General features: G+C 45.0%; 1 protein-coding gene across 1 annotated transcript in view; it reads left to right on the top strand.

Moving 5' to 3' along the window:
* cftr (CF transmembrane conductance regulator) overlaps positions 1 to 25,931 on the top strand; it is a 134,356-nt gene that overhangs the window by 13,789 nt on the left and 94,636 nt on the right. The window contains exons 4-7 of the mRNA XM_070901699.1: positions 53 to 164; positions 8,469 to 8,684; positions 9,790 to 9,879; positions 16,156 to 16,319. Coding sequence (XP_070757800.1) covers positions 53 to 164; positions 8,469 to 8,684; positions 9,790 to 9,879; positions 16,156 to 16,319 — 582 coding nt within the window. The remainder of the gene's footprint in view (positions 1 to 52; positions 165 to 8,468; positions 8,685 to 9,789; positions 9,880 to 16,155; positions 16,320 to 25,931) is intronic.

The raw sequence follows: 25,931 nt of genomic DNA, 5'->3' as shown, positions 1-25,931 counted from the left end.
CTTTAAAGACTTATACATGTGATTTAATCGGCTTGTTTTTGTTCATTTGCAGAGAATGGGATAGAGAGTTAGCAACGTCAAAGAAAAATCCCAAACTTGTCAATGCTCTTCGCCGGTGTTTTTTCTGGAGATTTCTGTTTTATGGAATTCTGCTTTATTTTGTGGTGAGATTTGTTCAATAACAGATGCTATTAATTGAACAATAAAGTTTTACATTGTTTTGTCTTGCACCTGTGAAAATAATTTCAGTTATCCTATGATAAAAATAGAGGATTCGAGAAATACACAGCAAGTCAGTCAACATCCAAATCTGTATAGATAGATTCGGTCGAAACCCCTTGCTGTTACCTGTTAACTGAGGTGCTAATCTGTGATTTCTCTTTTCTGATGTTGACAGACCAGCCGTATATTTTCAGTATGTCCTTTTTATTTTTAACTTTACCTTTTATCTCTTTAGTTATTCTTTTCCCTTCCATTTGTCATTGTGTATCGCTTTTAAATTTGCCAAGACGACAGGGATATAAATTAGTTTACTATGTCACCAATGAACTGTTAAAGTTTTAAAAACAGCATACCAACGCACCCCATAATATTAAAGTTTGGTTACCAATTTTTTTCCCCTTTTAATTTAAGATATTAGGGGCTGGATTTTCGGTCTACTGCCATTCCTGTTAGCAACCCAGAGGGGCAGCAATGGCGGCGGTAAGCACATCCGGGCGGGTGGCAAGCTTCCAGCGCTCCGCCGGGACATTTGGTGCCGGTTTCATAGAACGTAGATAGAAACATAGAAAATAGGTGCAGGAGTAGGCCATTCGGCCCTTCGAGCCTGCACCGCCATTCAATAAGATCATGGCTGATCATTCACCTCAGTATCCCTTTCCTGCTTTCTCTCCATACCCCTTGATCCCTTTAGCCGTAAGGGCCATATCCAACTCCCTCTTGAATATATCCAATGAACTGGCAACAACAACTCTCTGCAGTAGGGAATTCCACAGGTTAACAACTCTCTGAGTGAAGAAGTTTCTCCTCATCTCAGTCCTAAATGGCCTCTCCCTTATCCTAAGACTGTGTCCCCTAGCTCTGGAGTTTCCCAACATTGGGAACATTCTTCCCACATCTAACCTGTCCAGTCCCGTCAGAATCTTATATGTTTCCATGAAATCCCCTCTCATCCTTCTAAACTCCAGCGTATAAAAACCCTATTGATCCAGTCTCTCCTCATAGGTCAGTCCAGCCATCCCGGGAATCAGTCTTGTGAACCTTTGCTGCACTCCCTCAATAGCAAGAACGTCCTTCCTCAGATTAGGAGATCAAAACTGAACACAAATATTCCAGGTGAGGCCTCACGAAGGCCCTGTACAACTGCAGTAAGACACCCCTGCTCCTATACTCAAATCCTCTAGCTATGAAGGCCAACATACCATTTGCCTTCTTCACTGTCTGCTGCACTTGCATGCCAACTTTCAATGAATGTACCATGACACCCAGGTCTCGTTACACCTCCCCTTTTCCTAATCTGCCGCCATGCAGAAATATTCTGCCTTCGTGTTTTTGCCCCCGAAGTGGATAACCTCACATTTATCCACATTATACTGCATCTACCATGCTTTTGCCCACTCACCTAACCTGTCCAAGTCACCCTGCAGCCTCTTAGCGTCCTCCTCACAGCTCACGCCGCCACCCAGTTTAGTGTCATCTGCAAACTTGGATATTACACTCACTTCCTTCATCTAAATCATTAATGTATATTGTAAAGAGCTGGGTTCCCAGCACTGAGCCCTGCGGTACCCCACTTGTCACTGCCTGCTATTCTGAAAAGGGCCCGTTTATTCCGACTCTCTGCTTCCTGTCTGCCAACCAGTTCTCTATCCACGTCAGTACATTACCCCCAATATCATTTTGATTTTGCACACCAATCTCTTGTGTGGGACCTAGTCAAAAGCCTTTTGAAAGTCCAAATACACCACATCCACTGGTTCTCCCTTGTCCACTCTACCAGTTACAACCTCAAAAAATTCCAGAAGATTTGTCAAGCATGATTTCCCTTTCATAAATCCATGCTGTCTTGGACCGATCCTGTCACTGCTTTCCAAATGCGCTGCTATTTCATCTTTAATAATTGATTCCAACATTTTCCCCACTACTGATGCCAGGGTAACTGGTCTATAATTACCCGTTTTCTCTCTCCCTCCTTTTTTAAAAAGTGGTGTTGCATTAGTTACCGTCCAGTCCATAGGAACTGATCCAGAGTTGGAAAATGATCACCAATGCATCCACTATTTCTATGGCCACTTTCTTACGTACTCTGGGATGCAAACTATTAGGCCCCGGAGATTTATTGGCCTTCAATCCCATCAATTTCCCTAACACAATTTCCCACCTAATAAGGATATCCTTCAGTTCCTCCTTCTCACTAGACCCTCAGTCCCCTAGTACTTCCGGAAGGTTATTTGTGTCTTCCTTCATGAAGACAGAACCAAAATATTTGTTCAACAGGTCTGCCATTTCTTTGTTCCCCATTTTAAATTCACCTGAATCTGACTACAAGGGACCTACATTTGTCTTCACTAATCTTTTTCTCTTCACATATCTATAGAAGCTTCAGCAGTCAGTTTTTATGTTCCCGGCAAGCTTCCTCTCATACTCTATTCTCCCCCTCCTAATTAAACCCTTTGTCCTCCTCTGCTGAATTCTAAATTTCTCCCAGTCCTCAGGTTTGCTGCTTTTTCTGGCCAATTTATATGCCTCTTCCTTGGATTTAACACTATCCTTAATTTCCCTTGTTAGTCACGGTTGAGCCACCATCCCTGTTTTATTTTTACTCCAGACAGGGATGTACAATTGTTGAAGTTCATCCATGTGATCTTTAAATGTTTGCCATTGCCTATCCACCGTCAACACTTTAAGTGTCATTCGCCAGTATATTCTAGCCAATTCACGTCTCATACCATCGGAGTTACCTTTCCCTAAGTTCAGGACCCTAGTCTCTGAATTAACTGTGTCACTCTCCATCTTAATAAAGAATTCTACCACATTATGGTCACTCTTCCCCAAGGGGCTTCGCACAACAAGATTGCTAATTAGTCCTTTCTCATTACACATCACCCAGTCTAGGATGGCCTGCCCTCTAGTTGGTTTCTCGACATATTGGTCCAGAAAACCATCCCTAATACACTCCAGGAAATCCTCCTCCACCATATTGCTACCAGTTTGGTTAGCCCCATCAATATGTTGATTAAAGTTGCTCGTGATAACTGCTGTACCTTTATTGTATGCGTCCCTAATTTCTTGTTTGATGCTGTCCCCAACCTCACTACTACTGTTTGGTGATCTGTACACAACTCCCACTAGTGTTTTCTGCCCTTTGATATTCCACAGTTCCACCCATACTGATTCCACATCATCCAAGCTAAAGTCTTTCCTTATTATTGCGTTAATTTCCTCTTTAATCAGCAACGCTACCCCACCTCCTTTTCTTTTCTGTCTATCCTTCCTGAATGTTGAATACCCCTGGATGTTGAGTTCCCAGCCTTGGCCACCTGGATCCATGTCTCCGTGATGCCAATTATATCATATTCATTAATTGCTGAAGTTAATTTGTCCACCTTATTATGAATACTGCTGCAATTGAGGCACAGAGCCTTCAGGCTTGTCTTTTTAACACCCTTTGCCCTTTTGGAAGTTTACTGTAATGTGGCCCTTTTTGATTTTTGCCTTGGGTTTCTCTGCCCTCCACTTTTGCTATTCTCCATTCTATCTTTTGCTTCTGCCCCCATTCTACTTCCCTCTGTCTCCCTGCATAGGTTCCCATCCCCCTGCCATATTAGTTTAACTCCTCCCCAACAGCATTAGCAAACACTCCCCCTCGGACATTGGTTCCGGTCCTGTACAGGTGCAGATCGTCCGGTTTGTACTGGTCCCACCTCCCCCAGAACCGGTTCCAATGTCCCAGGAATTTGAATCCCTCCTTTCTGCACCACTCATCATGCCACGTATTCACCTGAGCTGTCCTGCGATTCCTGCTCTGACTAGCACGTGGCACTGGTAGCAATCCTGAGATTATTACCTTTGAGGTCCTACTTTTTAATTTAACTCCTAGCTCCCTAAATTCATCTTGTAGGACCTCATCCCATTTTTTACCTATATCGTTGATACCTATATGCACCACGACAACTGTTCGCCCTCCCTCTCCAAAATGTCCTGCAACCGCTCCGAGACATCCTTGACCCTTGCACCAGGGAGGCAACATACCATCCTGGAGTCTCGATTGCGGCTGCAGAAAAGTCTATCTATTCCCCTTACAATAGAATCCCCTACCACTATGGCTCTCCCACTCTTTTTCCTGCCCTCCTGTGCAGCAGAGCCACCCACGGTGCCATGGACTTGGCTGTTGCTGCCTTCCGCTGATGAGTCATTCCCCCCCCCCCAACAATACCCAAAACGGTGTATCTGTTTTGGAGGGGGATGACCGCAGGGGACCTCTGCACTACCTTCCTTCCACTGCTCTTCATGTTGGTCATCCATTCCCTATCTGTCTGTGTAACCTTTACCTGCGGTCTGACCAACTCACTAAACGTGCTATTCACGATATCCTCAGCATCGCAGATGCTCCAGAGTGAATCCACCCGCAGCTCCAGTGCTGCAATGCGGTCTGTCAGGAGCTGCAGCAGGACACACTTCCCGCACATGTAGTCGTCAGGGACACTGGAAACATCCCTGAGTTCCCACTTAGCACAGGAGGAGCATAACATGTGTCCGAGCTCTCCTGCCATGACTTAACCCCTAGATTGACTTAATTTGGCAACAACATTGATAAAGGTTACCTACTGATAAGGAAAATAAAAGAAAAACTACTCACCAATCACCAGCCAATCACTTAGTCCTTTGGCTGTGACGTCACCTTTCGATTTCTTTCGACTTCTTTGTTTACCTTCTGCCCCTGCAGCAGCTGCACCTCTCCGACTGCCTCACCGGCTGGTCTCCTCCTCGAACTCCCGCCTCCTCCTCGAACTCCCCGGACTCCCGACTGTTGGGCCTCAATAGGCCGTTGGCTGTTCGAACTCCCGCCTCCTCGAACTCCCCGGACTCCCGACTGTTGGGCCTTTATAGGCCGCTGGCTGCTCGAACTTCCACCTCCTCGAACTCCCCAGACTCCCAACTGTTGGGTCTTTATAGGCCGCTGACCTCCTCCTCGAACTCCCCAGACTCCTGACTGTTGGGCCTTTATACACCGCTGGCTGCTCGAACTCCCGCCTTCTTAAACTCCCCAGACTCGCGACAGTTGGGCCTTTCTAGGCCGCTGGCTGCTCAAACTCCCACCTCCTCTTCGAACTCCCCGGACTTCGAGGGGGTGCGGAGCATTACCGTTTGGAAGTGGCGAGCCTAGTTGCGACACCGGCTCGATATTTGGATCTCGCCTGATCCTTAGCATTCTGTAGCGTGCCCTGGTGGGAATGCCTATGGAAGCTGGTGTTCCAAGCTATAGGGGCTCCAGTGAGGTAAGCAATGTCGACCTTAGATAAGTATGATTTTTTTTTTGCGATCTATGTTGTGTTGGCGTAAATTATTTATTGGGAATGTTTTTGGTGTTTTGTTTTAAAGATTTATTTTGCCCCCGAAGCTTCTCTTAGGTCGCTCCGAGGCCGGCTGTTTAGCTCCGGATTTTCACTTGCTCAGCCGGCCTAGCGCCCTAAGAAGTGTGTAACGCCTCCCCTAGCGCTCCGCTCCAAACTGAGGGCCCAGCTGATGAATTTTGCGGCGGCAAACCATTTGCCACTCCGCCTGGATTAATGCCACAACAGAGGAATGACTGAATTTCCACCCCAATATGTCACATAAATCAAAATACTGACTAGAATTTCTCCTTGTAGTAATGTTCTAGTACAATTGAAAAAGTATAGATTTAATAAAATAAACATTGAAAAGCATATGTGTGCTTAACAGGAATAATGGTTAGCTTGTACTATTTATCTTTTGAGACTGACCAAGTTCAAACAAACAAATTAGTAATTGACAGAACATTTAATTTTACTCTTTCTGAGATGTGATACCCGTGTGTAATTTATTTTAGATATGGACATAATATGTAGCTCCATTCATTTTTAACTGGTGTGGAAAACGGCCCTTTTTCTCAAAGACGAAACTATGGCCCTGAATTTGCGGTCGGAGGCTTCCCATAGGGAAATGCCTCCGATCCGCAAATAAAATATCTGCATACCTGGTGGTCCGGGAGGTACGGGCGTTCGCGGTTCTGGGCCTCTCCGGGTGCCCACGGGTAGAGGCCCAAGTATCTCAGGGACGCACGCGGTTCGCAAGAGCCTCTGGGATTACATGGGCCAGCCCAACCAATAAAAGAAGGGAATCTCCATTCATGCTCAAGGGGATTTTGTATTTATGCAAATCCCATAAGCATGAATGGGAATATCTCTAAAAATACATCTACACATCAAATAAAAACATTACATATTTAAAATTAACTTAAATAACATTGTTAAATATTTAAAACAAAACTTTAATTGCTTGAAAAATAAAGTTAAATGTTTTAAAGAGGCTAAAAATAAATGTACCTTATTGTACAGATTTTTTAACGTATAATATTTGAAAAAAATTACTTGGCTTTTATCAGGCGTAAGAATTTCACGGGCATTTGCTGGGCAGAAATTGGACAAATAGCCCAACTCTCCATCCATGGATGCCCTTTTCCCGGTGATGTGTTGGATCTGTCAAGATTGCAAGTTCATGTGGGAAAACCGGAACTTGCGTATCCCTTATGGGTGTGTACCCACCTCATACATGTCCGTAGGGGCCGCAAATTATATATAAAAAAATGAAACAAAATAAATATAGAAGGAAAGCAAAAAAAGGCTAAGAGAGGATATAAAAGAGGACTGGTTATTGGCATAAAGGGAAATGGCAAAGGACATACAAGCACAAAACCAATAAAAAGATGGTAAAATAAAAAGGGGCACCTCGTACTTGACAGTGAGTGAATGACAGAGATGCTTATTAAGTATTTCAGAGGGCATTGTGAAAGTAGAGGAGTACTTGAAATTGTGGTGGAACAGCCAATAATGCCAATAAAAATTTAAAAAGTAGCTGTATTAAAAACATTAATGTGACTTACAGTCAAAAGATCAGCAAGCCCAGACTGTATGCACCTCATAATACTGAAGGAAGTTGGGGAGGAAATTTGGAAACATAAATTTTGTGCCAAGGACTTCAGGTCCCAAGTAGCTAATTTCGTAACGATGCTGCCACTGTCCCTTTTATTCCATGGGTTTCAACTTTGCTGGCAAGCCTATGTGGCACTTTATCAAAAACCTTTTAGAGGTCTGTGTGCACCATGTCAATCACATTGCCCTCATCAACCCTCTCTGTTTCCTCATTAAAGAACTCGATTAAGTTAGTTAAACACGATTTGCCTTTAACAAGTCCGTATTGGTTTTCCTTAATTAATCCACTGACTGTTAGTCCAAGTGACTGTTAATTTTGTCCTGGATTTATCCCACATAAGCAAGGAAGTGATGTTAAATTTGTAGAAGCCTTTGGTTTGGCCACAGTTGGAGTATTGTGTGCAATTCCGGACACCGCATTAGAGGAAGGATATTAGAGCCATGGAAATGGTACAAGAAGATTCAGTAGAATGATACCAGGATTGAGAAGATCTAAATCTAATATAATTTTTCCCATTTTATGGGCCTAAAACGTGTGCAACGATAACCAATTTAGCAAGGCAGAGGCCTATGCCAATCTGCAATTTTATCGGCAGCCAGAGATGCCACTTGAAATGAGCACCTCTTTGAGCAGGTCGTTTCAATATTGTAAAGTGACTCCTGCGCTTATTTCTGACCCGTATTGGTATATTCATTTATACAAGTCGGAGCTTCAAAAATGTTTGTGTTTTGTGGAGTCAGAAGGACAAAACAACTGCAGGCCATTGCTGGCCTACCCTCGCCCTTCTCTCGATCGCGATCGCCCCCCCCCCCCCGCAACCCCACAGACTTATCTGTGAACTCAGTGTCAGGTGAAATTGATAAAACCCCGACAGACGTACTGCACTGGACGCCTGATTGGTGCCACAGCTTGTCTCATTTATCCTGATGGGGCCTAAGGACAAATTTAGTTTGGTCCTCGGGCCTCTCCACTTTGGTGCTATTGAATTGATGCTCCTTTGTGTCTGTGATCTTCTGCTAATAAGTACTTGCATTCAGAAAATCTAATGTAACTACGAAAACTAGATCTGAGAATTCTAATTAGGGAGGTCTCTGTCTATTAGATCTAGCATGCAGAAATTGTCTATGATTGCGCACAAACTAACAATATGATAAAAATAACTCTTTAATTTTCCCTATTTCTAATTCCAACATTAACTTTTCTGTCTAGTAAATGTGATATCATGTGGATTAGCATGTGCACATCTTGTGCTTGGTAACGCTGAAGCTTAACACTTCCCATTTTGATATCAACAGGAATTCACTAAAGCTGTACAGCCTCTCTGCCTTGGACGAATAATAGCATCATATAACGTGAAGAATACCTATGAGCGTGAAATAGCATACTACCTAGCCTTAGGCCTTTGCCTCCTATTTGTCGTGAGGACCCTCTTTCTACATCCTGCTGTCTTTGGTCTCCAGCACCTGGGAATGCAGATGAGAATAGCACTGTTCAGTTTAATTTATAAAAAGGTAATGACATTCATCTGAACATATGTCATTTTATTCCGGATATCTACATGGCTTGATTTGTAAGATGGGAGAGGGAGGGGTTGAGACATTGCCACCTCCATTAAACATTAACTGGTTCTTGAGTGTGCATCTTCTTCCGTATATTTATCAACATTACTGTTTTTAGGATTCTAAAAGGAATAGTTAATGTAGATATGACAAGCTGCTTCACTTTGTCCAGAACAGTAGCAGGGTCCAACAGTAGAACCAGAAGATACGGCCTGCGCTTGAAGAGGGGTAAATTTAAAACTAATCTGCGCAAGCACTGGGCTGTATTTTCCCGGGTCCCACTGGAAGGTGTGGGGCGGGGGGGGACCCAGTAGACGATGGGAAACCTGGAAGGTCGGTTCCCTGCCTGATTGACATGCTCGCTTCCAGTCATGCGGGAAACTTGGAGAAGGAGGCCCCAGGACCAGGTAAGTACTGAGTCCAGGATGGTGTGGGCAGCAGGGTCCAAGCCAGGGGGGGTGGAGTTCCGATCCACGAACTTGGGGGGGGGGGAAGTGGGCTCGATCCTGGGAGGGCCCGACCCCGACCCTGGGGCGGAGTCGCAATCCTTGGGGGGGATGGGTGGGTCCACTCCCGCAAGGCCAAGTCGTGATCTGGGAGGGGGGAGGGGGGGTGAGAGACTTTTAATACATAACTTGATCTGCTAACCGCCTCGATTTTCAGCATGACCAGCACGGTAGGCAGAGTACTCTGTCACAATTCTACTCACTCAAAACAACAGACAAAATTGTGTAGAATTTGTGGAAGCCTCCCAGTTTGGGGTGTTACTCTGTGTCCTGTAAAAACTCAGAAATTTCCTGGAACACATAAACAAGCCTTTAAGTGGCCTCAGTTTTCGAAAATGAAGACATGGAATATCAGCCTGGCAGACCGAATAATACCATTGAACAAAACTGATCTGAAATAGCACCCTTATAATCGACTTCTTTAAATATATATTTAGTTATTCTCTAAATTAAGCCGTATTTTCCATGTAAGACTCCACTAAACTGTGATCATCAAAACAATGATAGTTTAATATCTGCTTTCCTAAAATTTCAATATTTTTTTTCAACAGATCTTAAAAATGTCGAGCAAAGTACTTGATAAAATTGATACTGGGCAACTTGTTAGTCTTCTATCCAACAACCTCAACAAATTTGATGAGGTAGGTAAATTGTGCGTGGAATTCACATTATATATATATATATATATATAGAGAGAGGTTTGTTTTGCATTTGTCCATTTTAATTGAAGTTGTAGTTCTGATTTTAATATATAGCGTGGACACAGACTCAAATTTTCTTCTGTACATCATAAAGATGTAAAGCCTAAGTGTGGAATATAGATACATAGAGGGCGAATTTTCCCTGCGCCCCGTTTGGGGCACACAATTTGAATGAAATGAAAATTTAATGCTTGGTGAGATGGGCAGCTAAATGTCCCGGAATTAGGGTATTAGAATCAAAAAAATCTGCGGGGCGGAATCGGAGGTGTAATTCGCCTCCACAGGGCGGTAGCGGGGCGATAGAGCGGTGGAAGCGCGGTGCGATGCTCAGCGTCGCACTGACGCGTTACAACGTCCCTCCCCTTCTTTTAAGGGGGAGGGCCGCTGGAACTCTGCAGCCATTTTCCTGGCACCCAAGAGGCACGTTAGCAGCCCAGCCAAACCAGCGGCCGCCATGGTTGGGCTGATTGCAAAGTCATCCAACAAAAAAAGATGGCGGAGGTCGGTGGCAGATCTGAAGCCTCCTCTGAACTGACAGAATCCAAGGAGAACTGTGATTTGCTCCATTTTCCTCAGAGCTGGATCGTGAGCTAGAAATTGCGGTTGGAGGCGTACCTCCGAAGTATGCCTTCGACCTGTAAAACATTTCTGCACCCCCCTCCATGTGTCCAGGCTGTGGAGAGTTCCAGTCTTTGGCCTCCAGGCATACGTCTACGTAAAGGCCCATTGATCCCAGGGATGCATGCGGTTCGGAAGCACAAAGCAGGATTCCATTGCAGTCATTTACGAAGGGAATCCACTAATGAAATGCAATGGAGTCCCCAAATGATTAAACAATTTACACAATTCTAATAAATATAAATGTACCAAATTTCAGTTTTATTCATGTCCCTTCTGTCATGTATTTAACTGTCATTGCAACCCATGTATAAACTGACCAAAGTTGTACACCGTGAGAACATTGACCCACTAGGTGGTGAACTTGTGGAGACACTTCTAACCTGGACTTTCAGGTATAAAAGGGGAAGCTCCACCCACCTTCATCACTTCATTGCTGGCTAATAAAGGTTACTGGTCACAGAGTGACCCTTCTCTCAAGTATGGGCCTCGTGTGCATTTATACTGTATAGTAAGGACATATTATTGGCGACGAAAAACTGGGATTTAAACCACACAAGCATGGCTACTAGCAGCACAGACGAGAGGTACTGTGTTGATGATGATTGGGACAATTTTATTGAGAGACTACAGCAAAGTTTCGTCGCTAAGGAATGGCTGGGACAGGATTCGGCCGACAAACGCAGGGCTCATCTCCTGACGGTTTGTGGATCCAGGACGTACTCCCTGATGAAGGACCTTCTAGCGCCAGAGAAGACTTTTGAAGAGCTCAGTGTGTTGTTCGGGGAACACTTTAAACCGGCGAGCAGCATGCACATGGCGAGACACCGGTTTTACACGCACCGGCGGCGAGAAGGGCAAAGCGTTCCTGACTTCGTGGCAGATCCCCGGCGACTGGCGAGCCTATGTAAGTTCCCAGATGCATGCAGAGCGGAGATGCTGCGAGACTTTTTTATTGAGGGCATAGGAAACTGATTGAGACCAAAGACTTGACCCTAGAAACAGTGGCTTTGATGGCCCAGGCATTTATCTCAGGCGAGGAAGAGACCAGAATGATGTTTGACAAAAATCTTGGTTTAAATGCAGTAAATGGACAGGGAGTCAACATTGTTAACGTGGCACACAGCTCTTCAGGCAGACAGTGGCATTCGGACATGCCCGAGCATGTAGTCGAATCCAAAGGGGGAATTCAACAGAGACAATGGCTAGCTGAACGGTGATTCATGTCATCGCAAGGGACAATGCGGCCAGTAATGGGGCCATCAACACCTGTCAATGGTGCGCTTAAGGACAGTTACAGAGACAGCCACAGACGATCGACTGGTAATGGACCTTTTGTTTCCAACAATGGCTCATGTTGGAGGTGTGGAGGCAAACACACAGCCAGAGCTTGCAGGTATCAGCAATATACCTGCAGATACTGCAATGTCAGCGGTCACTTGGCACATATGTGCAGGAAGCCTGCAGCCAGGTTGATGTACGAGGAGGACAGGGACGATGTAAGCCCTACAAGGCCAAATGGACACTGGGGGAAATCGCTGGAAGCTGAAGTTCAGCGAGTTCATGTGGAGCACACATACAGTTCATACACCAGGACGTCACCGATAATGATGAAAGTGCTCCTCAATGGCATCCCAGTATCAATGGAGCTAGACACAGAGGCCAGCCAGTCCCTGATGAGTATCAAACAGTTCGACAAGTTGTGGGCGTCCAAGGCCAGGAGGCCAAAATTATTGCCAATTGACGCACAGCTACGGACATATACAAAGGAGATCATTCCGGTGCTAGGCAGCGCCACGGTAGTCGTGACCCACAAAGATCCGGAGAACAGGGAGCCACTCTGTATTGTCCCGGGGGACAGTCCCACACTGCTGGGGAGGAGTTGGCTGGTTGTCATGAACTGGAAATGGGGCGATGTCAATGCAACTTCTTCTGTGGAGCGAATATCATGCTCACAGGTCCTGGACAAATTTGATTCACTATTTCAATCCGGCATTGGCACTTTCATGGGGACCAAGGTAGTGATTCACATAAACTCGGATGCCAGGCCAGTACACCACAATTCCAGAGCGGTGCCGTACGTGATGCGGGAAAAGATAGAAGGCGAATTGGACCGCCTACTGAGGGAAGGCATCATCTCGTCAGGCTAATTCAGTGACTGGGCGAGTCCGATTGTGCCGGTGCTCAAGGCGGATGGGTCGGTCAGGATGTGTGGTGATTACAAGGTCACCATCAATCAGGTGTCACTCCAAGACCAGTACCTGCGACCGAGAGTGGAGGACCTCTTTGCGACGCTATCCGGTGGCAAACATTTTTACAAAATTGGACCTGACCTCAGCTTACATGACCCAGGAGCTGGCGAGTGAGTCGAAGAAGCTGACCACCATCACGACACACAAGGGGTTGTTTGAGTATAACAGATGTCCGTTTGGGATTCGCTCGGCCGCTGCGATCTTTCAACGAAATATGGAAAGCCTCCTCAAGTCGATTCCAAGGACAGTGGTTTTTCAAGACGATATCCTCATCACAGGTTGTGATACTGAAGAACACCTCCGCAACCTGGAGGAGGTGCTACGCAGACTGGACCGGGTAGGTCTGCGACTGAAAAAGGCGAAGTGCGTCTTCCTAGCTCCAGAGGTAGAATTCCTGGGAATGAGGGTAGCAGCAGACGGGATCAGACCTACTGCGTCCAAAACAGAAGCGATCCAGAGAGCACCCAGACCCCGTAACACAACGGAGCTGCGTTCATTCCTGGGGCCCCTGAACTATTTTGGTAACTTTCTTCCCAAATTGAGCACGCTGTTAGAGCTGCTACACGTGCTCCTACGCAAAGGTCGCGAATGGGTCTGGGGGAACAGCCAGGAAAGGGCATTTGATAGAGCACGAAATTTGTTGTGCTCCAACAATCTGTTAACGCTATATGCCCCATGTAAGAAACTCGTTTTAACGTGCGACGCGTCGTCCTATGGGGTCGGGTATGTGTTGCAGCATGTTAATGCCAAGGGTCAGTTACAGCCGGTAGCTTATGCCTCCAGAAGTCTGTCCCAGGCAGAAAGGGGCTGCGGGATGGTAGAAAAGGAAGCGCTTGCATGTGTATATGCTGTAAAAAAAAAATGCACCAGCACCTGTTTGGCAGGAAATTTGAGCTGGAGACAGATCACAAACCCCTAACGTCCCTTTTGGCCGACAACAAGGCCATAAATGCAAATGCATCGGCCCGCATACAGAGGTGGGCACTCACGTTAGCCGCCTATGACTATACAATTCGACACAGACCGGGCACTGAAAACTGCGCCGATGCACTCAGCAGGCTCCCACTAGCCACCACCGAAGGGGCAACCGAGCATGCTGCTGAGATGGTCATGGCTGTTGAAGCTTTCGAAAGCGAAGGTTCACCAGTGACAGCCCGTCAGATTAATAGAGACAAATAGAGACCCGCTACTGTCTTTAGTCAAGAAATGTGTCCTGAATGGGGACTGGGCAGCCACGTACGGAGCATGCCCTGAGGAATTCAAACCATTTCACAGGCGCAGGGATGAACTCTCGATTCAGGCCGATTGCCTACTATGGAGAAACCGAGTAGTCATGCCTCAGATGGGTGGAGAGATGTTCATCAGAGAACTCCACAATGAGCACCCGGGCATTGTCATGATGAAGGCAATTGCCAGGTCACACGTTTGGTGGCCAGGGATAGATGCAGACCTGGAACTTTGTGTTCGCAGGTGCAACACGTGTGCCCAGCTGGGCAATGCGCCCAGGGAAGCCCCCCTTAGCCCCTGGTCCTGGCCCGCCAAGCCATGGTCACGCATCCATGTGGACTACGCAGGTCCTTTCATGGGAAAAATGTTTTTGGTTGCAGTAGACGCCTACTCCAAATGGATCGAGTGTGACATTCTCAATTCAAGCACATCCTCTGCCATGGTAGAAAGTCTATGGCAATGTTCACCGCACATGGTCTACCGGACGTCTTGGTCAGCGACAATGGCCCGTGCTTTACAAGCATTGAATTCCAGGACTTCATGGCAGGAAATGGTATCAATCATGTCAGAACGGCACCGTTCAAGCCGGCCTCAAATGGCCAGGCGGAACGAGCAGTGCAGATAATCAAACAGGGGATGCTCAGAATCCAAGGGGGTTCCCTACAAAGCTGCTTATCACGCCTCCTGTTGGCCAATAGATCCCGACCACACTCGCTCACAGGGGTCCCACCCGCAGAGCTGCTAATGAAAAGGACGCACAAAACCAGTTTATCCCTTATACACCCCACCATGAAAGAAATTGTTGAATGTGACTACCATGACGGGAATGCGAGGGCGCGATGTATTGATGTCAATGACCCTGTCTTTGTCCTCAACTACGCTGCAGGGCCTAAATGGCTCGCAAGCACAGTGATTGCCAAAGAAGGGAAGAGGATTCTGGTAGTTAAACTTCCCAATGGACAAATCTGCCGCAAACACGTGGATCAAACAAAAAGGAGGTTCAGCAACCTTATAGAAGAAGCAGAGGAAGAACACGATGTAGAGTTCACTCCTCCACAGGTGACCGAACACCGGAACCAAGTGGAGGAGAGCCCAGTCACTGTGGGCAGTTCGGACAGGCCTGAGGCACCACAAACAGCAGACACTCAGGCCAGCGCCCAACAACCGGAGCCCCAACTCAGGCACTCTACAAGGGAGTGTAGACCACCAGAGAAACTTAACCTGTGATCCCAATAAGACTTTGGTGGGAGGTGATGTCATGTATTTAACTATCATTGTAACCCATGTATAAGCTGACCTAAGTTGTACACCGTGAGACCATTGACCACTAGGTGGTGAATTTGTGGGAGACACTCCTAACCTGGACTTTCAGGTATAAAAGGGGAAGCTCCACCCACCTTCATCACTTCAGTGCTGGCTAATAAAGGTTACTGGTCACAGAGTGACCTTCTCTCAAGTATGGGCCTCGTGTGCATTTATACTGTATAGTAAGGATATATTACCTTCATTGCACCAAAAACAATAAAAATAAATTTTTTGATAAATAATTTCAAACATCTTAATCTGGACCAATGTTTTTATAAGCTAATTTAAAATGTATGTGCATCATTTTTGATTTTTAAATGTTTATTTTAAGGCTTATATTAAGTCTTATGCTGATAAAGGCAGGGCTAAGCCTGCTTTTACCAGCTGTAAGAGTTTTGTGGGCAATTGCTGAGAAGTTGTTGGGCAAATAGCCCAACTCTGCGCCAGCGATACTGATTTTATCGATGGTTCAGATGATCTGTCAAGGTGTACCTCGACAGATACCAAGTTCTGGGTTTCGTGCATACGCAAGCACTTGCGAAAATCCGAAAATTACAGGGCCTTTCAGATGGGTTACGATGGCATACAGTGAGTACGGAGACCGCAATTTCTGCCCTGTTATTTTCTGCCACTCTATTATGGGTTATTCTAATGTGTAAATGCTAAATGCTAATTTATCCATTCATACTATTCATTTCCTCAACAGACATATATAATCTATCCTGTATTTATTTAAATCACATCACCTATGTGTGATTGGATGTATATTATTGCAACTTGCATAATAATACGCGGACTCTTGCTTTCTTTGCAGGGCGTGGCAGTTGCTCACTTTGTCTGGATTGCTCCAGTGCAAGTAGTTCTTTTAATGGGATTGCTCTGGAATGAACTGACTGAATTTGCATTTTGTGGATTGGGATTCCTAATAATGCTTGCCCTTTTCCAAGCCTGGCTGGGGAAGAAGATGATGCAATACAGGTAACAAGTTCTTTGAATTCAACCCATGAAAAATTATTGGCAAGAACTCATTGAGTAGCCGCAGTAAAATTTGGTGTTTTTATGTTTTTATGGTTTTAAATACACTTGTACACAAATGTCTCAGTTGGCACTCTTGTCTCGGAGTTCGAAGATTGTTGATTCAAGACCTGCTATGGACCTGAGCATATAATGCAGGCAAGATATTTCAGTGAAGTACTGAGGGAATGCTACATTAGTAAAGATATCATCTTTAGGATGAGACGTTAAACCCAGATCCTGTCTGCCAGCTCAGGTGGACATAAAAGATCACGTGGCCCGATTTGAAGGGACTCCTTCCTATGTCCTGGCCAACATTTTTCCCTCAACCAACAGCAAAAAAAATTAGCTAACCATGTAATTATTTATTGTTTGTGGATTTTGCTGCACACAAATTGACTGCTGTGTCTATCTGTATAACAACAATGACTGCACTTCAAAAGTAATCCATTGGCTGTTAAGTGCTTTGAGACATCCTGAGAATGTAATAAAGAGCTATATATATCATCATCATAGGCAGTCCCTCGGAATTGAGGAAGACTTGCTTCCACTCTTAGCATGAGTTCTTAGGTGGCTGTACAGTCCAATACGAGAACCACAGTCTCTGTCACAGGTGGGACAGACAGTGGTTGAAGGAAAGGGTGGGCGGGGAGCCTGGTTTGCTGCACGCTCCTTCCGCTGCCTGCGCTTGACTTCTGTATGCTCTCGACGACGATACTTAAGGAGCTCAGCACCCTCCCGGATGCACTTCCTCCACTTAGGGCGGTCTTTGGCCAAGTCTCCCAGGTGTCAGTGGGGATGTCGCACTTTATCAGGGAGGCCTTGTAACATTTCCTCTGCCCACCTTTGGCTCGTTTGCCATGGACGACTTCCAAGTAGAGCGCTTGCTTTGGGAGTCTCGTGTGTGGCATGCGAATTATGTGGCCTGCCCAGCGGAGCTGATCAAGTGTGGTCAGTGCTTCAATGCTGGGGTTGTTGGCCTGGACGAGAACGCTAATTTTGGTGCGTCTGTCCTCCCAGGGGATTTGTAGGATCTTGTGGAGACATCGTTGGTGGTATTTCTCCAGCGACTTGAGCTGTCTACTGTACATGGTCCACGTCTCTGAGCCATACAGGAGGGTGGGTATTACTACGGCCCTGTAGACCATGAGCTTGGTGACAGTTTTGAGGGCCTGGTCTTCAAACACTCTTTTCCTCAGGTGGCCGAAGGCTGCACTGCCGCACTGGAGGCGGTGTTGGGTCTTGTTGTCAATGCCTGCTCTTGTTGATAGGATGCTTCCGAGATAAGGGAAGTGGTCCACGTTGCCCAGGGCCGCGCAGTGAATCTTGATGTCTGGGAGGCAGTGCTGTGCAGTGAGAACCAGCTGGTGGAGGACCTTTGTCTTACTGATGTTTAGCGTAAGGCCCATGCTTTCATACGCCTCAGTAAATACGTTGACTATGTCCTGGAGTTCAGCCTCTGTATGTGCGCAGACGCAGGCATCGCCCGCGTACTGTAGTTCAACGACAGAGGTTGGAGTGGTCTTGGACCTGGCCTGGAAACGGCGAAGGTTGAACAGCTTCCCACTGGTTCTGTAGTTTAGTTCCACTCCAGCGGGGAACTATAAGAGCTATATATATATAATGCAAGTTTGTGCATCTACTATGGTTGCTGCACTTTTTCCAAAATAACAATCACAATACAATTGAATCAGGTTATACAGTCCTTTTCAGAATTGGGGCTTATATATATCATTCAGTAAATATTTTATTTGAAGAATAGCCACATTCAGCAGACTGTGCTTAAATAAAGCACGCTATGTTTAACTAGTTTTCCAAAACATGGGCCCAGAATTTGTTGGAGTGGGGCATCTCATGGCGTACCCCGTTAGTTAGACTTTATACTTGTGCGAACACAGTGAGGCCAATGGGACATCTGGAAACTTGATGAACGACAGAACCAACAGTCTATCTAATTAACATAAGAACATAAGAAATTGGAGCTATTGAGCCTGCTCTGCCATTCAATAAGATCATGATTGATCGTCTACATCAAATCCACTTACCGCCTATCCCCATATCCCTTGATTCCCTTGGTGCCCTATTGATCTATTGATCTCAGTCTGTGCAAATAGATGTTAACAAATATGATGTGATTGGGATTACGGAGACGTGGCTCCAGGATGATCAGGGCTGGGAACTCAACATCCAGGGTTATTCAACATTCAGGAAGGATAGAATAAAAGGAAAAGGAGGTGGGGTAGCATTTCTGGTTAAAGAGGAGATTAATGCAATAGTTAGGAAAGACATTAGCTTGGATGATGTGGAATCTATATGGGTAGAGCTGCAGAACACCAAAGGGCAAAAAACGTTAGTGGGAGTTGTGTACAGACCTCCAAACAGTAGTAGTGATGTTGGGGAGGGCATCAAACGGGAAATTAGGGGTGCATGCAATAAAGGTGCAGCAGTTATAATGGGTGACTTTAATATGCTAGCCAAAGATTGGGCTAGCCAAACTGGAAGCAATACGGTGGAGGAGGATTGCATAAGGGATGGTTTTCTAGACCAATATGTCGAGGAACCAACTAGGGGGGAGGCCATCTTAGACTGGGTGTTGTGTAATGAGAGAGGATTAATTAGCAATCTCATTGTGCGAGGCCCGTTGGGGAAGAGTGACCATAATATGGTGGAATTCTGCATTAGGATGGAGAATGAAACAGTTAATTCAGAGACCATGGTCCAGAACTTAAAGAAGGCTAACTTTGAAGGTATGAGGCGTGAATTGGCTAGGATAGATTGGCGAATGATACTTAAGGGGTTGACTGTGGATGGGCAATGGCAGACATTTAGAGACCGCATGGATGAATTACAACAATTGTACATTCCTGTCTGGCGTAAAAATAAAAAAGGGAAGGTGGCTCAACCGTGGCTATCAAGGGAAATCAGGGATAGTATTAAAGCCAAGGAAGTGGCATACAAATTGGCCAGAAATAGCAGCGAACCTGGGGACTGGGAGAAATTTAGAACTCAGCAGAGGAGGACAAAGGGTTTGATTAGGGCAGGGAAAATGGAGTACGAGAAGAAGCTTGCAGGGAACATTAAGGCGGATTGCAAAAGTTTCTATAGGTATGTAAAGAGAAAAAGGTTAGTAAAGACAAACGTAGGTCCCCTGCAGTCAGAATCAGGGGAAGTCATAACGGGGAACAAAGAAATGGCAGACCAATTGAACAAGTACTTTGGTTCGGTATTCACTGAGGAGGACACAAACAACCTTCCGGATATAAAAGGGGTCAGAGGGTCTAGTAAGGAGGAGGAACTGAGGGAAATCTTTATTAGTCGGGAAATTGTGTTGGGGAAATTGATGGGATTGAAGGCCGATAAATCCCCAGGGCCTGATGGACTGCATCCCAGAGTACTTAAGGAGGTGGCCTTGGAAATAGCGGATGCATTGACAGTCATTTTCCAACATTCCATTGACTCTGGATCAGTTCCTATGGAGTGGAGGGTAGCCAATGTAACCCCACTTTTTAAAAAAGGAGGGAGAGAGAAAGCAGGGAATTATAGACCGGTCAGCCTGACCTCAGTAGTGGGTAAAATGATGGAATCAATTATTAAGGATGTCATAGTAGCGCATTTGGAAAATGGTGACATGATAGGTCCAAGTCAGCATGGATTTGTGAAAGGGAAATCATGCTTGACAAATCTTCTGGAATTTTTTGAGGATGTTTCCAGTAAAGTGGACAAAGGAGAACCAGTTGATGTGGTGTATTTGGACTTTCAGAAGGCTTTCGACAAGGTCCCACACAAGAGATTAATGTGCAAAGTTAAAGCACATGGGATTGGGGGTAGTGTGCTGACGTGGATTGAGAACTGGTTGTCAGACAGGAAGCAAAGAGTAGGAGTAAATGGGTATTTTTCAGAATGGCAGGCAGTGACTAGTGGGGTACCGCAAGGTTCTGTGCTGGGGCCCCAGCTGTTTACATTGTACATTAATGATTTAGACGAAGGGATCAAATGTAGTATCTCCAAATTTGCGGATGACACTAAATTGGGTGGCAGTGTGAGCTGCGAGGAGGATGCTATGAGGCTGCAGAGTGACTTGGATAGGTTAGGTGAGTGGGCAAATGCATGGCAGATGAAGTATAATGTGGATAAATGTGAGGTTATCCACTTTGGTGGTAAAAACAGAGAGACAGACTATTATCTGAATGGTGACAGATTAGGAAAAAGTAAGGTGCAACGAGATCTGGGTGTCATGGTACATCAGTCATTGAAGGTTGGCATGCAGGTACAGCAGGCGGTTAAGAAAGCAAATGGCATGTTGGCCTTCATAGTGAGGGGATTTGAGTACAGGGGCAGGGAGGTGTTGCTACAGTTGTACAGGGCCTTGGTGAGGCCACACCTGGAGTATTGTGTACAGTTTTGGTCTCCTAACTTGAGGAAGGACATTCTTGCTATTGAGGGAGTGCAGCGAAGATTCACCAGACTGATTCCCGGGATGGTGGGACTGACCTATCAAGAAAGACTGGATCAACTGGGCTTGTATTCACTGGAGTTCAGAAGAGTGAGAGGGGACCTCATAGAAACGTTCAAAATTCTGACGGGTTTGGACAGGTTGGATGCAGGAAGAATGTTCCCAATGTTGGGGAAGTCCAGAACCAGGGGTCACAGTCTAAGGATAAGGGGTAAGCCATTTAGGACCGAGATGAGGAGAAACTTCTTCACCCAGAGAGTGGAATTCTCTACCACAGAAAGTAGTTGAGGCCAATTCACTAAATATATTCAAAAGGGAGTTAGATGAAGTCCTTACTACTCGGGGGATCAAGGGGTATGGCGAGAAAGCAGGAAGGGGGTACTAAAGTTTCATGTTCAGCCATGAACTCATTGAATGGCGGTGCAGGCTAGAAGGGCTGAATGGCCTGCTCCTGCACCTATTTTCTATGTTTCTATGTTTCTATGAATATACCCAACGACTCAGCATCCACAGCCCCCTGGGGTAGAGAATTCCAAAGATTCATAATCCTCTGAGTGAAGAAATGTATCTTCATCTCAGTCCTAAATGGCTGAACCCTTATCCTGAAACTATTTAGTTCTAGACTTGCTATTGAATGTCCATCTACCACTTGGGATAGAGCGAGAGGAACCATTGAGCCAGAACACCAGCATAAGCTGGCCCACTTGGCCCCTCCTGTGTTGGACACAAGTTGCTAAATCGATCAGCATAACCAATGAGAGTTAAGGATTCAGAAAGAATCAGAGGAACGACGGAAACGGAAATAGGGTGAATTAGACTCAACCAGGTACCAAAAGAGAAATACAGAGAAGGAAAGAAAGATTAGATTAAGGGAGGAAAAAAAGAGACAGAAAGGAAAAGTAAGAAAAAAATGTAAAGATTTTAGGGGGAGAAATTCACATAGCTTGTGACTCCTGTTAGCGACCCCCCCCCCCCCCCCCCCCCCAACGTGCAAAAAACATTTCTTGCCCGGGGGTGGGGTGGGGTACTACCGACTCCTGCAAAATTGCGCGGGAGTTAGCAGAGGCGCAAAACCAGTAGCGCCCTGCTCCCACTGGAAGTGCCCCAGGCTGCTGTGCATCTGCCGATTACGTCATCGGCCGCTTAGCGCTCTGACATTTCTCTGGTTAGCGCCCCAGACCTGCCCCCGAGAGGAAATGGAGCGCCCAACATTGCGCTCCACTTCCTCTCGGGGGCGGTAACCTGAATTTAGGTCGCAGTGCGGGACTTCCTCACCACCGCAGGAATCCCGTCTAGCCAAGGTTATTGTCCCCAAACGGTGCGATATGCAATTTCACCCTCATAAATTTTAAACATTTCTAAGAACAATTTCCTACCTGCAGGAATGAGACTCTACAATTTCAATTGTTTCCTTTCTGGGTCGGAGTGGTTGAATGCCATTGCAGGAATATAAATCTGATCATTAAAAAGTTCCTTATGTTGTTAAACACTAGCCCTAACTTTCTGTGGCAAGTTAAATTGGTAATTAATGCGCAAATGCAGCAAACTCATGGGGATGTTGATACCGAGTTGCCGCTTCTGTGAGGCTAACGTTGGTGTGGCGCAAATCATCCAGCAATTTATGATGAAATTGCAACTCAAGGGGTATCTGTACCTCACCACAAATTGCTGGAACATTTACGCACTAATAAACGGTGTGCGCATTAAACCCGCCATTATTTTGTCAGCAAATTCTGGCCTATGATTCCAACAATACTCTTAGCCTGTGCACAAAATAGACTCTACTGGAACTACTTTATTCCTGCTGCTTGTTTCAATGCTTGTAGCTATTGGCAGTGCTACAGCGCCAAAATAATATTTCACTTGGCTCCTCAAAGTGTATTTTATTGTGGCTGGGGAAATAGTTATATCCCAATTTAACTCTCCTGCTGCACTTTATTTTTTTGTTATATTCAGAAGCAAAAGTTTATAAGTATCATTCAGAGTTACAATGAATCATTCCCCATTTCTCAACTGAAGAAAGTAATTTGTTTGTTTAAAGTAAAAAATGCTGAAAAGACCCCGATCATTTGCCTCATTGTGGCTTCAAAAGCCCATGTTTTTATCCTGTGTTATTGGAGGTTAAAAATGGAGCCTCGAAGGTGACATCATTAATACTGCCAGCCTTGAGCCTACAGATCACTGAAAGCAAATTACAGAATGGCATGACAGATGATTGCACCTTGCAACGATACTGCTCCCTCTGCATGTGGACCAACTGTGATAGCTTCTGTACGACCTCACAAACAAGATGGCTGATAACGTCAGAAACCTGTCAGGTGACCTGTCCCTCTCTTTGTTGTAAACAGCAATGGCTGCATTACCACAGTAGTCCACTGGGTGGAGCTATATATATTACACGGCTCCCTCCTTAATGAAGAAGTAATTATAACAATAATCATATATAACTTCCATGGTTACACATAACAAAGGATGTGGACTTATTTTGCCATTTTTACAAATCAAGCTTAACCACTTGTGTTCTGTTTCGAAGAGGATACCTTCGCTCTCGAACAGAACTTCTCAAACATGGTGTCAAACTTAGACACATTCTAGGCTGATTCTGAGGAAAATTTTCCTCCAAGCGATGCCCTTGATTTATGTTTGAATTCTCTACAACTTCAGACTGTCTGCCTGGCTCGGACTCAGACTTAAATTCTGATTTTTTCTTGGACTTGTTTCGAGTACATCTGATGTAGGATTTGCTACTGGTACTCTACTTGTAACAAAACTATCTGACTCATCAGAAATAATCGAATCATTCCAACTTTCAACTCCTTGCACATCTGTAGGTAAAATATGATTAACGTGAACAAAGCTAACCTGTCCATGATCAAACATCTTGACCAAATATGTGCGAGGACCACATATCTTCACCACTCTTCCTGGTAACTACTTTAACCATTTATGGTGATGGTTCTTCACTTGCACCTCCTGATTCAATTTCATTTGAGAAACAACTCTGCTGGTGGTCTACCAGTAGTTGTAATGAGGAGTATTATGATACGTAATTAGAAAATTAGCCAATTTGTGGTCCAATTTCTTTGGATTTGGATCCAACATCTGATGAGGGCACGTTTTACAATTTGTACAGTGCGCTCTGCTGCACCATTTGAAGCAGGGTGGTATGGTGGAACCTTGGTATGTTTCACACCATTTTTGCTTGTGAACTGTGCAAATTCTTCTGAACAAAATTGTGGTCCATTATCAGGCACAATTTCTTCTGGGAGGCCATATGAAGAAAATTACTTTTGCAAAATGTCTAATGTTTTACTTGTTGTTATTTTCCACATTGGAAACACCTCTACCCACTTCGAATGGCTATCAATCACAATGAACAATTGCTGTCCTTCTAGCTCAGCAAAATCGAAATGTAACTTTTGCCATACCCGAGGAGGCTATTTCCATAGCTGTAATGGCATTGGTAGTGGTTTCTTCCTTACCGATTGACATGTAGTACACTGACTAATTATGTACTCCATATTTTTATCTAGACTTGCATGCAAAACTCTTGGTCAAGCACATTCCCAGGTGCTGGTCATGAAGATTTCCTAATAATTTAGATCTGAATTTATTTGATATAACCCACTCTTGCACCCCACATGATACAATCTTTATTGATTGATAATTCATTCTACAAATGAAGAATGGATGAATATCTTTCTCTGATACCTGGTTTGGCCAGCCATTTGCGATGTAATCATACACCTTTGACATAACTGGGTCACGTTTGGTTGCTCTACCAATCTCTTCAGCTCTGACTGGCAGTTGATCAATGTATGAAAAGTTGAACACTTCTTCCCTATCGGGTGTAACTTGTGATGGGGAAGGCAATCTAGACATAGCATCAGCATTACTGTGATCAGCTGATTGTCTGTATTTGATGTCATACTTATATGCTGACAAAATCAAAGCCCATTTCAGCATTCGGGCTGCACCTAATGTTAGAACAGTGGACTTTGGATAGAGGATTGCTGTCAGGGGCTTATGGTCCATAACGATGGTAAACTTATTTAAGTATTTGTGAAACTTCTTGACCCCAAAAATTAATGCCATAGCTTCACTTTCGATTTTTGCATAATTACGCTCACTGGCACTGAGAGTGCGTGAAGCAAAAGCAATTGGTCTCTCCTCCCCACTATGTAGCACATGAGAGATCACTGCCCCAACTCCATATGGAGAGGCGTCATATGCTAGCTTGATCTCCTTAGATACGTCATAGTGAACTAACATGGTGCTCTCTACCAATTGGCTTTTACACTCCTTGAATGCTGCGTCGCATTCTTCTGACCACTTCCAATGGACTTGTTTTTTCAATAGTTCATTCAGTGGATGTAACACTGTAGCCAAATTTGGTAGGAACTTCCCATAATAGTTCAAAAGACCCAAAAATGATCGAAGTTCAGTGACATTCTTGGGAGTGGGGCATTTCTGAATACATCCAGTTTTCCCATGGTTGGATGTAGATCATCTTTGTCTACTCTGTGCCCTAAGTATTCTACTGAGTTTTGAAATAACTCAGACTTGCGAGCAGTCACTCATACTCTGTGTTTCTCTAGCCGTTTGAGGACTTCATTCAATATGTTATTATGGATTTGCCTGTTTGTCGCTGAAATTAGTATGTCATCTAAATAACATACTACCCGTTCACTACCTTGCAAAATCTGGTTCATCACCCCTTGGAATATGACAGGGGCGGAAGACACTCCAAATGGTAGCCTATTAAATTGATAGAGGCCTAGATGAGTGTTTATAGTCAAGCATGACTTGGACTCCTCATCTAATTCAAGTTGTAAGTAGGCATTTGTGAGATCTAACTTTGAGAAGATCCGACCACCTCTCAGCGTTGTGAACAAATCTTTTACATTTGGCAATGTATTGGGGAGTTTACCCTCGGGAATCTGATTTACGATTACTTTATAATCACCACACAAACTTACCTTACGATCGGACTTAGGTACAACAACAACGGATGTAGCCCAATTACACAGATCTATCCTAGAGATAATGCTCTCAGGCTCTAGTCTTTTGAGTTCTTGCTCAACTTTCTCCTTGAGTGCATATGGTACGGGACGTGGCTTGCA

Source organism: Pristiophorus japonicus, chromosome 15 (genome assembly GCF_044704955.1).
Source record: "Pristiophorus japonicus isolate sPriJap1 chromosome 15, sPriJap1.hap1, whole genome shotgun sequence".
Taxonomy (NCBI): domain Eukaryota; kingdom Metazoa; phylum Chordata; class Chondrichthyes; family Pristiophoridae; genus Pristiophorus; species Pristiophorus japonicus.
This window is presented reverse-complemented; position numbering and strand designations above follow the sequence as displayed.